Raw genomic sequence first — 15,911 nt, forward strand, 5'->3', positions numbered from 1 at the left:
GTGTCTCTGTCAGAGTCCCTCAGAAGGGTAGCTGTGGTTACCATGGGTATGAACAGAATGATGAGTTTACTTGTGCTGCAAACAGCGTGGAAACAGTGTTGGGATAAATTTAACTTTGCAATGCAGGCAGCTACTCAAATATCACTTACATATACAAAGTAAGGTTGGAAGAAATCACATATTAAATATGTTTCCTGGCAAGACTTCATTGTATTCTGCCTCTATGGGGAAACGGAGTTAAGAACAGTTGGGTCCTCCACTGTTTCAAGGACCTCATATTTCATTCTTGACAGAGTTAAAGCACAAATATTAGTTGAGCTTGATTTTTTTTTGAATCAGTGTGTGTTGTTAAAATTTTGTGGTAATGTTTTGCTTCCCTCATCCATATTGGCACATTACCTCAATGTTTTAGAAGACAACTTCATGATAAATCACTTCTTATGCTCAAAGCAAGTGGTTTTATTACCCATGTATAATGGAGTGATGATATTCCACTTCCACTTGATGCTTGAAAGAGTCAGCTTTTTTTTGAATCTCATTCTATTCTTGCTACTTCTTTTTTCACCTTAAAGAATAAATGTCAGTAGCTTCCATTTTTTTCACAAAACAGCATCACTTTTGTACAGCAGAAACAAGTTTATGGGGTTGGTGAGGAGGTGCCTTCCCTCTTTTTTGTTCCTGTTGTGTCTTGAGCTCATTATCTGTGTAGCAGATACTTCATATGACTCTTGAAAGAATTGATTACCTTTTTTTTTTGTTTAGACAATGTTTAGATCATTCACAAAATAACTTGCAAAAGAAATACTCCAATCAGTTTGTTTTCTAATCACCCTTGTTTTCTCTTAAGTCCATAATTCTGATTTAATTTCCTGAATGAATGCAGATCAGATTAAACATAGTCTTTAGCACATTACCATTGTGCATATAAAATGGTGGCTTTTGAATTTCTTTTCCATTATGCCATGTATCATCACTACAAGGATTTTTTCATGACTTTACTAACATTTACAGGCACAGAAGGAAGCAAAAAAAATTACAACCTATTTTATACATAAAACTTAGAACAAGAATTTGAAAGTCTGATTTTGTCTGTAACGAATTATGGGTTCTTGTTTAACACTTTTGTTCTGAAGAGGAATCATACAACTTGTATTTTCTGTATGCTTTATGTATTTCACTGGTATTGTCTTTCTTACTTGGGTGGGAATAATGAAGGGATGTTTTGATGACAGTTGGCTAAAAAAACATGGAAATTTTGCTATGAAAGACAAGTAATTTTTGCTAAAATACAATTTTTAGGTTCTGAACGAGCCTTTTAGTGCCTTCCACATGGGAAGAGATTGCCTTGATCACACAATCTCACTTGAGTTGCTTTAACTTTGAATTGACATGGATTCCTGGTTTAGGAATGATATGTGATTTTTGCTATTCATTTAATGAAGTAAGGCTTCAATATTTTAAATCTCAAGGTGATGAATAGGCATGTAGTCTTTATTTTTCGTGAATCCAAATAATAAAGTGTTGCCATCTTAGCTGATAGACATTGTTTCTTTAGTGAAAAATTAGGTGACTTTTTCATTGCAGCTATGAACCCTGGAACATCCACAGCTTTCTCAAAGCCTAAATCTAACAAACATGTACCTGCATTACACAAACAAATAGGTTTACTGGCCCTTATGGAAAGTGAACTGCAAAACCGAACTGATGAGGTCCTGATGTGAAGAAATGACTAGTATTGAGGCAATTCCATTTCTGACTCTTATCTGTTGGATATTAAACTTGACACTCAGCTGTCACCCATCGTGCCCAGCAGAGGGTTGAAGGAAGCCTCACTGCAGTTGTCAGTCAGCAGACTCTTAGTCAGCATGCATAATACACAAATAGTTGCTGATTTTTTTTAACCTGTTGTACTAATCCCAAATACTAAGTTGAAGGACGAAGTTCATCCCTTGGTCTTCACTACTACACGTACTTTTTGCTCACTGAGATTATTGGGTCATAATACAGCACTTTCCCTGATTGTGGAAGCTGTGGTTAAGATCTACCTAACAGTGACTCCTGGAGGGAAATGTGGCTGAAGGTGGATCATCTGGACAAATGGCTTAGCAGCAGGACAGACTGCGACAGAGAGACCACATAAGCTTCTCCTCTTCCAGACCAGATGGGAAATTCTGTGTTCAGAAGTGGCTCTGAGAGTGGTGGAGCTGCCATAGAAAAACCCTGGAACTTACACTGCTTCTCAAGAGCCATTTCTAAAGCAGTAATGTACTTTCCTCTAACAAAAAGGAAAAGAACTCCTAGGTTTTTGACTAAGTCATTAGGTATGTGTGTTTTGCAAGAATGGAGCAGATTTTTGTTGAAAAACTGAACATTTGAAACCTCCAAATCTCACTCAACAGAAAGAGATTGCTGATTTGGAAATGACTCTGCAGTGATTATTCTCTTCCTCTTGATTAAGTTCAGTTACTGAGACAGCTATTGTCTTCCATGGTACATCACAGCCAAGGATTCACTAAATGCAGTATGTTTTACGCAGCAAACAGGAAGACCGGAACAGAAATCTTGAACATCCTTAAAAGGAAAAATGAAAAAAACCCCTTGTAACTCAGTTAAAATTCCAGGCCATTTTTCAACAAAACTCTCTTTTTTTTTAAGGGAAAAAAAAATGCATTCTCCTGACACTTTTTTACTAAACTTTGTTCGCTCATCAAGTTGACCTAACATTAAAAAAAATGAAAATTCTGCATATTGCTTAGCCTGATTTCCATAAACCTTGTCTAAGGAAAGGCAGCTCATTTGCATGCTGGTCTTGTTTTTCATTCTGCTCTGAATAATACCAGAGGCTGCATGTTCTTTGTCTTGTTGAACTCCAAAACATCGCCTTTCTTGAGGATCATCAGATCTAACAAGGGTTAACGCATTATTTCAGTAATATGCAGCTTTGTATATTCAAAACTTGTAGTGTAAAGGGGAATGCTGTTCTTTATTAATTATGTCAGCAATTGGGAAAGAGCTGCTAGGAAAGATTTGCACTGCTGCTCATCTAAGACATGGCAGTAATGTGGGATGTTTTTGCTTTCAAAGCAGAATACAGGACAACATGACTAATTGTGTTGGTAAAGTGGCGTAAAGCTCACCGTAAAGTAATTATTCCCTTGCACACCAGGGAATGTCTTTGCAAAATCAGATGCAGAACACGAAATTTTTTCTTCTATTAAAAAATTAAGGCAATGCAATACCCCTCAGTGCATTCGTGTTGCATTTGCTGGGAAGTTTTCTATATCATGCTTGGGTATGGAGATTTGAACAGCATGTTGTGTTTTCATATCTTTCTGTCAAACTGTAACCATATCAACTGGCAGTACAGGTATTTGGCCCTCAGTACCCTGGTGTATTGTAAATCTGTTATTTTTATAAAAATAGACTTCTTACCCTACAAATGAAATTAGCAAGTTTCAAATGAGAAGGTCATTTTATCTTGTTTGTTAGAGAATAATAGCCCAGAGTGTTGTCTGTAGTGTGGAACAGCAGAACCCCAGTAGGTTTTGGAATTTTCTTTGAAGAAAGTATAACCACACTGATCCCTGGAAAACACTGAATTGGTTCCAAATTTAAGAATTATAGATTATTCTTGTGTTAGGAACTCAATTTTTAAAAAATAGGATGTTAAACCATGCAAGTTGAATGGTTACCTCACTGAGAAGCAAATTATCAGTAGAGAAAGCAAAGAAGTTAGTCTTATTTTGTCAAATCATTCTCAATGCTAAATAAAAGCTTATTTCCAATATTAAGTTGGGGCTTGATTGCCATGACAGTGGTGGTTATTTTTAGGGTTTGGAACATAAAATGGAAAGAAGAAGTGTTAAAATGTGGAAGAGGCAGAACTCGTGGTGCCAGGCTTGGAATGAGAAGTGGTGGACCATGATAAGATAGTCGGGGCTAGAAGGTCACCTGTGAATTACCAGCTCCTGCTGTTCAGTTGTTGTCCCTGGCTGCTGTGCCTCCTGTATCTTCCACTTCCACTGCTGAGGTCACACTTGCTTTCCAGCACTGGCAGGGTACACAGTGGTTTGCTCCCTCATTTGATCAGTTAGATGTTAAGATGTTGCCAGTGGTTTGGTCTGGGTAGCTAGTCTTCACTGCTAAGTGACAGTGTTTTTGAGTAAAACCAGAAAACTCTTGGGTTCTCCCTTTCTCCTCCACTTCCCTTTTCCATATTGGTTCCTTAATTCTCTTTTGTAAGCCACAAATCTTTTTGCACCATTCTGTTATGCGTGAACTCCACTTTGCTTTGTTTATAGCAGATGTCAAAACTCATTGCTTTGGATTGCTTAATCCCACCTCATCGAAAGGGAATTGATTGCTGCTTAGAAGCATCACTTAGGAGGCGATGCTTACAAATGTCTTTATGTTGACATACCTGTGAACAGTGACTGTTTCATCTTATCCAAAACCACAGTTGTTTCACTGCTGCCCTCTCCTCCTTGTTTGTTGATTGATAGCCACATATTGCAAATTTCTGCATTGTGTGTGTTAAAAATTGCGTGGAAGAAGGATGATCTTTATAGCGCTTGTACTATGCATTAAAATAAAGTGTTTGGATCCTTGCCTGAACTACCAAGTGCCCCTACTTTAAAAATGGTTGGTAATAGAGGACCCCTAGTTCTCTTCAGCCTGACTTCTACACTTGAGAGAAGGTATAAATATTGTAGATGGTTTGAGTAGTACTCCAAGGCACAGAACTTGTTTGTAGCTGGCTCTTAAATGCTGCAGCAGCAATTGTGCTGGAATATTATTAAAGAAATGTATTGGAAAAATAAAACAGATAAACAAAAACTTGTGAGTCACATATGGTTCATTTAGGAAGTGATTTCCCATCAAACTCCCTGTTACTGGACCGGATGTTACTTTTAAAATCAGAATAATCTATTTCTTAGCTCCAAGTTCTATGTTAAATTGGTCTTGATAAATATTCTGCCTTGCACTGGAAGTTTCAGATTTTGTTAGCTGGTCTTAATATTCATCTGTACAGTTCCTTAGCTGCCTCTGTCTCATCTAAAACTAAAGGCAATTAAGAACACACATGTAGAAGGATTTGGCTAATTTTCTTGTATTCATAATGTTTCATGAGAGAATATTCCTTTGATTTGCTACGAGGGATTGGAAAGTTGAGGACCTTATTTCTAGATTTAAATTGATTCAAGAATGAATGTCTGTTTTTGATCCACGGGCTCCCTCTCCTGGTCTGGGAGGTGCTTGGCACCAGGAGCCTGATCAATGCAGAAGGTAAGTGGAAGTTATTTGCGTATTGATTTAGGGACATAATGTTGACGGTGTCTCCGAACTTCTTCCATGTTTAATGACAGAACTGTGCTCTCTCTAATAGCAGTAATGAATTAACGTGGGTGTTGTGATGAATGAGGGTTTCAGCGTCAGGTTTATCTTATTCAAATGCCAATTAAGACATACCACAAGGACAGAAGGCAATGTGCTACAAACAGTATTTACAAATAAACCCAGTGAAATTGCACATAGAAATAACTTCGTGAACATATACTCTCTAGATGCACTGATACTTCATCTTTGTTTCTGTGACACCTTTGTATTAATATTCTTGGATTATAAACATATTAGTATTGTAAATTGCTTAAAAAAATTGAGACTTTAAAGTCATGAAGCACACCTCATAGGTAAAAATTTTATCTATTTTAGAGGTCACTTAGTTTTGCCTCAAGTTTTTAAGCCCATTTCTAAATTTATTAAGTAAATTTGTGGCAGAGTTGAAGAAAAATTTTTTGTGTTTTACCTTCCCAGTCTTGCTTCTAAGAATTCTTTTCAGCTTGAATTTATCAACATGAACAAATGTTTGCATAGCTTAAGAAGTGAAACAAGTTCTAGAATGTTCCTTTCTATAATACTGTTAATTCATATATATATTGCAGCTGACATAATTAAAAAAAAAATCTCTTCAGCTCCAATGATTTCAAGTAGATGCTGTTTTTCACATTTTTGGACCAAAGACCATCATGCTAATTTTGGGCTTGCTTTATGCTGAAGTAAGTGACCACAGAATGCCACAGGGATTCAAGATATGCAGGTCCAAAAGATTTATTTAGAAGACCTGCAGTGCAAATAGCAGGGCTGGGACTGGCTTTTGTGCATTGATGACAATGCAAAACAAGCACCAGACTGATGTGAATAGCTTTCACTTTAGAATATCGGCCTTTTATTCCAGGGCCTGAGTTTATAACAAATATTCAAAGGAGTTTCTAGCATTTTCATTCATGTTAGAAATTGAGTGTAAATTTTGAAAAGAAAGATCTTACTAGTGAAATATCAAATTCCAGAGCTCATTCAGAAATTTTTTGCTAGAAGTGCTAATTTAGGTGTTCCTCTTGGCTTAAGCAAGCATTGACAGTTATGTGTTATGAAGCAAAACCAGGTTTGGGAGAACTATTGTAGCAATTCTCTCAACTTACTTATTATTTGTTCCAAAGACAATGAGGGTGAACTTTTCACGTGAGCAGAGGATATAAGACACATGTGAGAAGTGTTAAGTATTTTGCTGCTGTGAGTTGGTCTGACTAACATTACAAGAAGGAAGACAGTAGAAGTGAATAGAAACAACGCATAACATATGAGTCAGTAAAGTCTGTATCTCCTGAGAATTTGCTGGTTTTATGTATACTATAGGCCCTTTAAAATGACACCTGTTTGCTCTGCATTCTTGTTATGCCACACTCTTGATTATTCCCTTCACCATCTTGTAAAACTTCTGCCCTGGCATCTATTAGTTATCTATTCACCTTATTTAGGTTTATAGGGATTGAAATTATTTCTGAGCTAAGTTATCTAGCCTCTGTAACACCAGTGCTCTGAGATACCTTGATACTTATCTATTGGTTAAATAGGCAACCTGACTGGAACACTCCTGTCTAGTTTACTGACTTACTTTACTGCACTGGTACCTTGAAACCATAATGATATTTTAACATTTTGTACCATACTCCTCCTCCTTATCTCCCAACTATGAAGCCTGTTTAAAGTTTAGACTGTAAGGTACATTGAGCTTACAATGAGAAGTAGCTTTCTATAGTGCTATGGCTTGTTAAGTCTTTTCCATTAAAGCAACGTGTGTTTTTTTCTTCTTTTGTGCACAGGTACTTGGAACACCAAATGAAGATACGTGGCCTGGAGTCCACTCTTTACCCCATTTTAAACCAGGTAGGTTGAAGTACCAAGTTCATCCAAATCCTCTCCCTGGAAGTACATAACGAGATGGCTGCATGCCTGCCCACAAGCTTCAAAACGAGTTGGTGTGCAGTGCGTGAACCATAATGCACTTCTGCTGCTGCTTTTTATTGTGCTCAGGGTGTGTGTGAGGGTTCTTTTGTTTAATTTCTTTGCCTTCTTTTTAATTTTTTTCTGTTTATTACAGTATGAGCCCTGACCTGCTTGCATTCCTCAGCCACCGAGTATCGTACCTTTCAGATTGTTAGTAGGGTGATTCCTAGTCAGTATTACTCTCCTTGCAGAGCACACCAAACTTTGACAAATACTAAAGGAAACCAAAGAGTAGAGAAAAGACATTGTGAAAGCTGAAGTGATTAACTAGATCATCTCTTAGCACCTTTCTGCAAAGGTTCAATTTTTATTTCATGTTATATTTGAAGTTGTCATATTCTTCAACCATCCTTGAGAAGCCATTTCACCATCTGATACCTTTTTGTGAGAGGGAGCAGTTTGTTCCCTAGAAACTAGATGGATGTGGTCAGCTTCATTATGTTATATACGTATGCATGTTTATATATGTAATATACATAGTATTGTGAATTTCTGAGTGGGGATCATAGAAATTAATTTTTAAACACGGCAAAGCAGGTGAATGAGTAGGAGATGTGTTGGCTCTTGGGGTGGTAAAATACTGGAATTGGTTGCCAGAAGAGGTTTGCCATCTTCATTCTGTTCAAACCCTGGCAGGACGGGACCTGAACAGCCTGAACTTGTTGGACCTGCTGTGAGTGGGTTTGGACTAAATGGTAAAGAGAAGGTTACTAGATGCTCTTGGATGAAGGACTTAAGTGGCTCACAGTATGTTTTGCTAGGATGAGTCATCTATTTATAACCATATGACTGAAGTCTGGAAGTAAGTAACAGAAATTGACCCAGGAATCCATTTTCAGATATTTTTGCCCTTGCAGACCTAAGGTCTCTCAGTAAACTCTCGGTTCTCCTTTTTTTTGATGATAGTCCCTTCAGCTTTAGTGATAAACTGTGACAACTTCTATCATCCTATGTCTTTTAATCCTAATTTCCAAGTCATCTCATAGGTCAGCCATAAAGAAGAACATTCCATTTTCATTTCAGCCTGTCTTATACATCAGATCTGCAGAATCATAGTAGCTTTTTTTGGGCAGCAAAGAGGCAGGAGATAAGGCAGAGGAGCTGTAAAGGACAAAGGGATCTAGGTAGCTCTCAAGAGAAGAGAGAAACAAATACATTGTAGGGTTTACTCTGATAGGAAGACAAAGCCTGGAGAAACAGGAATGCAGACAGCTTTCTTGCGCTTCGTTTTCAGTCTCTGTCCTAGACTTACTGCTGTTTAGTGAAATCACACTCTAGTGAACTCTAGTGAATTAGTGAAACTTCTTTAACAAGTACAGTTTTTCACTGAAATACTAAAAATACTACAGTGTTCTTCCCTAAAAGTTTTTGTGTTTCCTCTTCTTGATACTAATTAAAAGGTGAGCATATACACAGGATCCTTACAGAAATATAGTGGTCTGTAACAGCAGTCCAAAGACATTGGTTTTAGCAAGAATATTGAAGAGAAGAAAACCTGGAGGTGTCAGTGCGTGCTGTTTGGGTTGGTTTGTTTTTATTCTTCTGTGTGATACAGCAAAGTTTTGAACAGTAGATGGCAGCCAAGAAATTTCCTGGTTTCATTTTTCAGTTTGGTTTCCAAGTGTGTTAAGGGAGGTGGGTTTATTACCACAGAAGAATATCAGGAAATAAATCCACTCTAGGCACTTCATTAAATCTAATTTTTATACAGGCATTGTGTTAGACTTGCTCTTATTTTCTCCATCCCAGACTATGGATTTTTTTCAGCTATGAATACATAATATTTATACAAATGCAGCATGGGGGCAAGAAGAAAGATGCCTCCAAGACAGAAAATGGTCACTCAGTATTTTCACCATCTCTGCATGGTGTGGTCTTTGTTCTCTCGGATCCTTTCCACATCTGTGAAGTATGTACATTTGTAAGTTACTATTACAATTCTTGCTGGCAACTATTTACTCGTTCTAGGGCCTGTTAATGCAAAGTGCTGAGCTCCTTAATTCCCTTGCATTGTGGAGGTCTGAGAGCATTCAAAAAATAAAATCCCTCTTCTGTGGGGGGAACACATTCTGTGTTCTTTACTCACTTTGTACCACCCTATATTCTTGATGACCTTGGTAAAAGGATTTTTTGTTTGTTTTATGGTTCCTCATTTGCTGATTTTAGAAACTACAGCAATAGAAAGCATCATCTAACTGGACAACCAAAACTGGCTCACATACCCCAAAACTGAGTAGTTAGATTTTATGCTGGTAAAGTATGGAATGGTTAGAGCAGCAAAACACATCACCTCTGGTATCATACTGGTATACCACGTATGCTTTGGACAAAAAGCTCTAACCTATGGGCTAGGCTGGAATTAAAACTATTTGCTCAGGCCATTAAGGTCGTTGGAGATGTTTGGTCATGGAAACCCCGTTCTCTGTTGCTTCTTAAAAATATGCTTTCCTTCGTGCCATTCTGTGCACAAAAGCTTTCTGGCTATGGCAAGGCTGCATTATCCCCTTCCACAGATGCTCAACCAAATATGCTCCCCTCCCTGATGGTCTGAAATGGTTGTTACACTTTAGCTTTCATAACTGACTTCTTTGGAGAAAAAATGGAGGTTAAAGCTTTAATAATACACTTAAGATGACTTAATCTTTTCCTTTTCTTAGCCGAACAATGCAGGAAGGACCCTGACATTTCTTTCCAAGTCTGAACCAATTCCATTATACTTCAGGATTTGTGAAATGACTGTGTTTAAATATAAGTAGTATGGGATTAAGTAACTCTTGTGTTTTGCATGTGTTTGTGAATTTAAGACTGATAGCTGCTAACAGTAAGTATGAAAAATTGAGAAGTGCAGAGAGCACTGGTGATGAGAATATTGACATCCACTCAGGTAAGGCTTTGATGCTATAAACTGAGTTGTGTAAGCATAAACCAAAAGGATTTGAGCAGAAAATATCAGTGATAAATAGTATAGTTTAAAAAATGCTGGGCACATTAAATGTCTGTGGAGTTGGAAAGATTATTGAGAGTAGAAACAAAATTTCACTGTATTTCTTGTTTGCATACAGACTTCAATAACTAATTTTCATGCTGTGATTTGATAGGGCACGGTCTTGTGCTATGGAGAGCTAATCACAGTTTGCAAGGACGAACATGTCTGAAAAACATGGCATTAGTCTCATCTCTACTACAGTGGACAAGGGCCTGATTATTATGGAAAACAGCCAGTGCATAAACAATGATGATCTCTGACATCTTAATATGCAGGAACATTTCTTAGCTTGAATAAGGAATGTGTTCCTAAGGCCAGCTGTGGGTGGCTCTATGTCATCTAAACCCCTAACCTTGGTGATTTTAACAGACTATAGTATTGAAAATAAAATGGTCATAATTTTGTTTGCTATTTAAAAAGTCAGAAAACAACTTGTATTTTATCTTCCCACTTTGAGATTTCTGATTACTTTCTATGTAACAAATACTCCAAATATTATGGAAGATATTTAAAGGTAAAAGTTGCCCTGGTCTTTAAGCTTTCTCTGGGCCTCAGCCTTAGTCCTCTCAGCTTGTACCTGTGCACACAGACACACGTACACACATGTCCTGCTTAGTAAATTACTTAAGGATAATCTAAATAATGCATTTGAAAGTTCTGAAATACTTCAGAAATGTTTTGGTAACTTTGGGTTACCTCTGTGATTCACTTGGGTGCTGTTAAGGTTGCTATAATCTTGAGAGGGTCTTCAGGTACTCAGGTGTCACCAAAGAAACCCAGCAATTCTGGATCACTCTGAGAGTAAATTACCTGCCTCAAATAGGAAAATAGTTTGAGGAAATGATGAAAAAGTGTTAGTTGATGTTTCAAGAAAATCTTGAGTTTTCATCTGGAATAGAAGCCCCACGTTATTGGACAGAGACACTGTAAATTATGAACATGACCACCTGACACAGGACTGGAACAACATGTTTTCACTATTTATTCTTTTGTTACAATACTTTCAGAAATGTGTAAATTTGCTGCACTAAAGCAGATTCAACCACCAATTGTATCACTGGACCTGTATCTCGAAGAAAAAAATTAAAGTAGGCATTTGCTATATCTTATCTGCATGAGTAGAGATGAAGCAGTATTCCAAAACAAGCTGCTTCCTTACCTGTCTTGAGTCCAAGTCTTCCTGATTTTTGTGTATTATTCTCTCCATTGTTGTTAAATCTCCCATTTTTCTTAGTCTGGAGTCTTGCCGACTTTTCATCTCCAGTGATTTGTCCTGGATTCAGAGCCCTACCCAAATAATTGAGCGAGATAAGTCTCTGGATCAACATCTGTGCTTAAGTCAAGTTTTCACTTTTCCTACATTCTCAGTTACTGTTTGGGACTGATGCCGTGTAACCTCCATCCTGGGAAGTTAAATAGATATTTATCAGAAGGTACTCAGTGAGTAAAGTGGGAGAAGGTCACAATAGAAGATAAATGACATGACCATGAAGAGATGGTGATGGTCAAGGGGAAGAAGTAACTTGTTAGGATTGTGGAGAAAATGTGAGAATGCTATGTCATGTTCACTGTGCATCAGTTCCTTACAACACTGTTTTTAGGTGAAAGAAGGTTAAATATTTAATCTTGGGCTGATGGTGTAAGAGCCTGAACCTCCCAATGCTAAACAGACAATCAGATGCAATAGAGAGTAATATACCTGAAAGGTGCCTTTATGAGACAATGAAAGCAACTGCTGCACACTGATTTTTAAAAGAGAATCCCTAAAGTAAGAGAAAGAGTCTCTCCTCAAGGAGAAAGCAGAATACAAAAAGAAACAGCGAGAAAACAGTTTTCATAGGAAATACTGCATAAGACAGAATTTGCCAGAGACTGACAGGTTTTATTAAAAAATCACAAGTCTGTGACTGACAAAATCACTGTAGAACTGGTGTTCTGACTCAGGAATTCTACTTTGCTTCTCAGATGATCAATAAATATAGATTTGGTTTAGAAATATGATCTGCCTACTTGCATCTTAACAGCTGATTGATAGCAAGTTGTTTTCAAAGGATTTAGTCTTCATTTAGAGTAGGGTTGTGCTGAGAGACTAAACTCCTTTGGCACAAACACATGAACATACTGTATATGAGAACATATGGCTTTTCAAACTTGCATAACAGTTTTTCCTATAGAGTTTCACCAAAGCCCCTCAACAATTTATTACATGCTGAATCAGTATCTTGTTTATTTACATCTACATTGATGCCAGCAAATGTTCCCAGGTGATGTGGGAGTCTGTTGTTAAACTGTTAGAGCAGCCTCTGGCCTGCCTTACCTCATGACAATTAGCACTTACCAATAATGAATTCCTGGGCATGATTAGGGAGTTAATGTAGGCCAGGGACTGTTCTCTATAAGAAGGAAGTTCCCATCCCCTATGTTGGAAGGGTGCTGTTGTAGTACTACAGGACAGTGATGGTGTCTCAGCCAGATAGCAGTCTTGAGCACATTTAAATTACTGATATAGATGTAGTCTTCAAGAATTTGAGTATTTGAAGAAAGGAGAGGGACTTGTAAAGGAGAATTAATTTCAGATTTTTTCCCCCTTTTTTTTTTTGCCAAAACTAAATTGTATTATTTGGTGTTTTCTCAAGTTTGTGGTATCTACAACCTAAGAGATGCAGAATTGTCTGTGTTTTCACCATTTAAAAAAATTACATTAATCTGAAAAGTTAAAGTAACCTATTTCGTATGCAGGGGAGCCAGAGTGAGCACTGCTGAAAGGTGGAACCATTTAATGTAGAAGTCCAGTGCATCAGACAATGCTAGCTATTAAAATTACATTGTCTACCCATGCTCAGTAGGGAGTTTAGAAAACAGCATCTATTCTTCCTCTTTACACAACCTGTGCAGTTCTAAAGCAGGTGGTTTTGGAAGGGAGGGGAGGGGATGGGATGGGATGGAGAGGGGGAGTTGAAGTAATTTTTCTCAAGGGCTTTGACATACAAAGCCCCAAAGTTTAGCTCGTGTGTATGTAAAAACTGCAGTTGTGAATGAACTTCACTGAAAACTCTAATTTTAGTGCTGCAAATATTATAGTGCTTGAAAATTTGCTTGTCAACATGGATGCTTGTCTTTGTATCTTTACTAATGTAATTTAAATATTTTTAGCATTGAATCTTTAATAAAAATAGCATATGAGTCTTACATATCACAATACAGTGTTAGTCACGTTAGACTTAATTTAAATGTAAAGAAAACCCTTTTAAAGAAATAATGAATTAGACTTTTCAAAATATTAATTATGGTGATGTTTAAATATTTGCATTTAAGCTAATCACATTTGGTTTTAAATAGAGAAGAACATTAATCAAGGAATGCATATTAGCCATCATGTTTTGATTAACAACATAAAAAATGCCTTGAAGTCAAACTGCATTTTAAGTTCTTTGGTTTAGACTAGAAGCTGATTATCAATAGCACTAAAAAGAAGCTAAAAATCAAAATGTATTCTGCCTCTAATTCCTTATGTAGCTTTTCTTGCCTGTCCTAGGTACTTTCAAGGCAAATGTGGCAAAGGTATAATAGTTCATGTGTTTTTCTGACTGATAAAAGAGAAAAAACCCTCATCTTGTTTTATGTTACTTAAAATGCAAGTGCTATTTTTTCAATTCTCACAGCAGACCAATATTCCTGCAGTGGTGTGCTAATAAGCTCACTAGTGAGTTCTGCTGAAATTCACTTCTGTTTGAACCTGCCCTTGATGCTGGGCTGTCAGATGGAGCGTGTTTATGAGGCAGATAATGATGTTTGCAGTGGAGAACGTGTAGGTATATATGTGGGCACACAAGTGAGTATGCATATGTATTAATGTTGCTGTACAGTGGTTGTCTAAAGGAAATAAACAGACAGAAAGAAATACTGTTGTTTCTAAGACCACTTAGTACATTGTACTTGATGAGCTCTCTGGCCAGGCTTTTTTTTTCGTCTAGGCCTTCAAACTGGCTAGAATTTGGGAGCGCTTGTTTTTAAGAACATAATTTTTTTGATGCATCAGGTTTGTCAAATCAACCAACTTGAGAAGTTTCCTCCTCTTCCTTCATTTCTGCTTCCATTTTGCTGATGTTATTCTAATAGCTTTGCTGATGCTATTGCTTGTGGGGCACAGTCCTAAAAACTTCCTAGGCACATGAGGCATTGAGTTAGCTGTGCTGCAAGGTCTGAAGCGAAGAACAACTCAGATCCATGTACTGCCAGAGCATTTGTGTAACTGCACCACCCAGCATCGGTGAGTGGGTTGTGTGTTGTGCTGAGCAGAACAGTGAGTCTTGGTTCTGAGGCTGTGGATGTAATATGTTAGACTAGTCCTTTTGTATACTCCTCTAACATCCTAAAAGGCACACTACAGGAAGATGTTGCTACTTCTTTCCAGTAATGAGTATGAATACTGTATGTCTGCTCTTGTCTTATATAGGGAGCTCTTTACACTGCATTTGATTATGAACATGCCACTTAGTCAAGATTTGGCTAATTTGGTCTTCTAAGAAGCAAATTATAAACACTTTTAGGTGCTGTGGGATTTAAACAAAACTAAAAATTTCTTTCTTCTTTTGTTTCACATAAGCAAAAAATCACCTTTGACTATGACATACAGCACCCATGTGAAAAGCCAGCTCTGTAACAGTGAGACATGGTTCTAGTGAGGATGATGACTGTATATTTGGGATTAAAATGCAGAGGATGAAATTTTGTTTCCTGAATTTGTTCCCAAAAGGTTCGCAAATATTTAAGTGGTTGCATAAAGGAAATTAAAATCATACTTTTTACTTTAAATTTCAAATGAGCTTACTGTATTGATATTCTAGTGTTTTTATTCATAATAAACACATTTAATAAAAATAACCTAAAAATATTTGAACTCTAGTATATATACTCACAATTTGGAACTATAAAAATTCAAAATACATCTGAGATCAAATCCTGATCTGTAAACATAAAGTTTTTCAGGTTTTTTAAACTCAGCCTCATGAGAATGAGCAGCTGCCTCAGCAAAATAGTGTGCCTCACTTTCTTGACAGTGGCTTGCGTGGGCTGGAGGATGGCTGTGTGGGTGGGTGATGATGTGAATGTCTGCGTGAAACTCTCGCATCTGCCTGTTTGCTTTTCAGTTCTGAGGGAGAGGCATTAAGTTTTTGCTTTACAGGTTTTCTTCCACAAGGTTGGACCGAGATTTGGATCACCAGTACTGTTGCCTCTCATAATGTACATCAGGCAAAGATTTCTTTTGGGGGGGAACATTCATGGTAACTGTGCTTTATTCCCAAGATCTCACATACAGTCAATATCTACTGACTCATATTACTGCTCTTTATCAAATCAATGGGACCATCTGAAAAACAAATACCATATGCTTGAAAGTATCATAAAATGTAATTTCATGCAGTTGGTCACAGTCAGATATGTATAGCTTTAGATTTAGATTTATTAAATCCATTGAGCACTAAAGGACAGAGGCATTCATACAGGTATGTGGGAGCTGTTCACTCTGAAAAGTGACTCAGAAGCCAACTTGGGGATGTAATTTTGAGATCGAATTCCA

General features: G+C 37.3%; 1 protein-coding gene across 3 annotated transcripts in view; it reads left to right on the forward strand.

The window, feature by feature from the left end:
* CDK14 (cyclin dependent kinase 14) overlaps positions 1 to 15,911 on the forward strand; it is a 313,384-nt gene that overhangs the window by 207,451 nt on the left and 90,022 nt on the right. For all 3 annotated transcript variants that reach the window (XM_027684701.1, XM_027684704.1, XM_027684703.1), the window contains one exon: positions 7,161 to 7,224. In XM_027684701.1, the coding sequence (XP_027540502.1) occupies positions 7,161 to 7,224 (64 nt within the window). The remainder of the gene's footprint in view (positions 1 to 7,160; positions 7,225 to 15,911) is intronic.

This window comes from Neopelma chrysocephalum, unplaced genomic scaffold, assembly GCF_003984885.1.
Source record: "Neopelma chrysocephalum unplaced genomic scaffold, ASM398488v2 Primary Assembly neopelma1_67, whole genome shotgun sequence".
Taxonomy (NCBI): domain Eukaryota; kingdom Metazoa; phylum Chordata; class Aves; order Passeriformes; family Pipridae; genus Neopelma; species Neopelma chrysocephalum.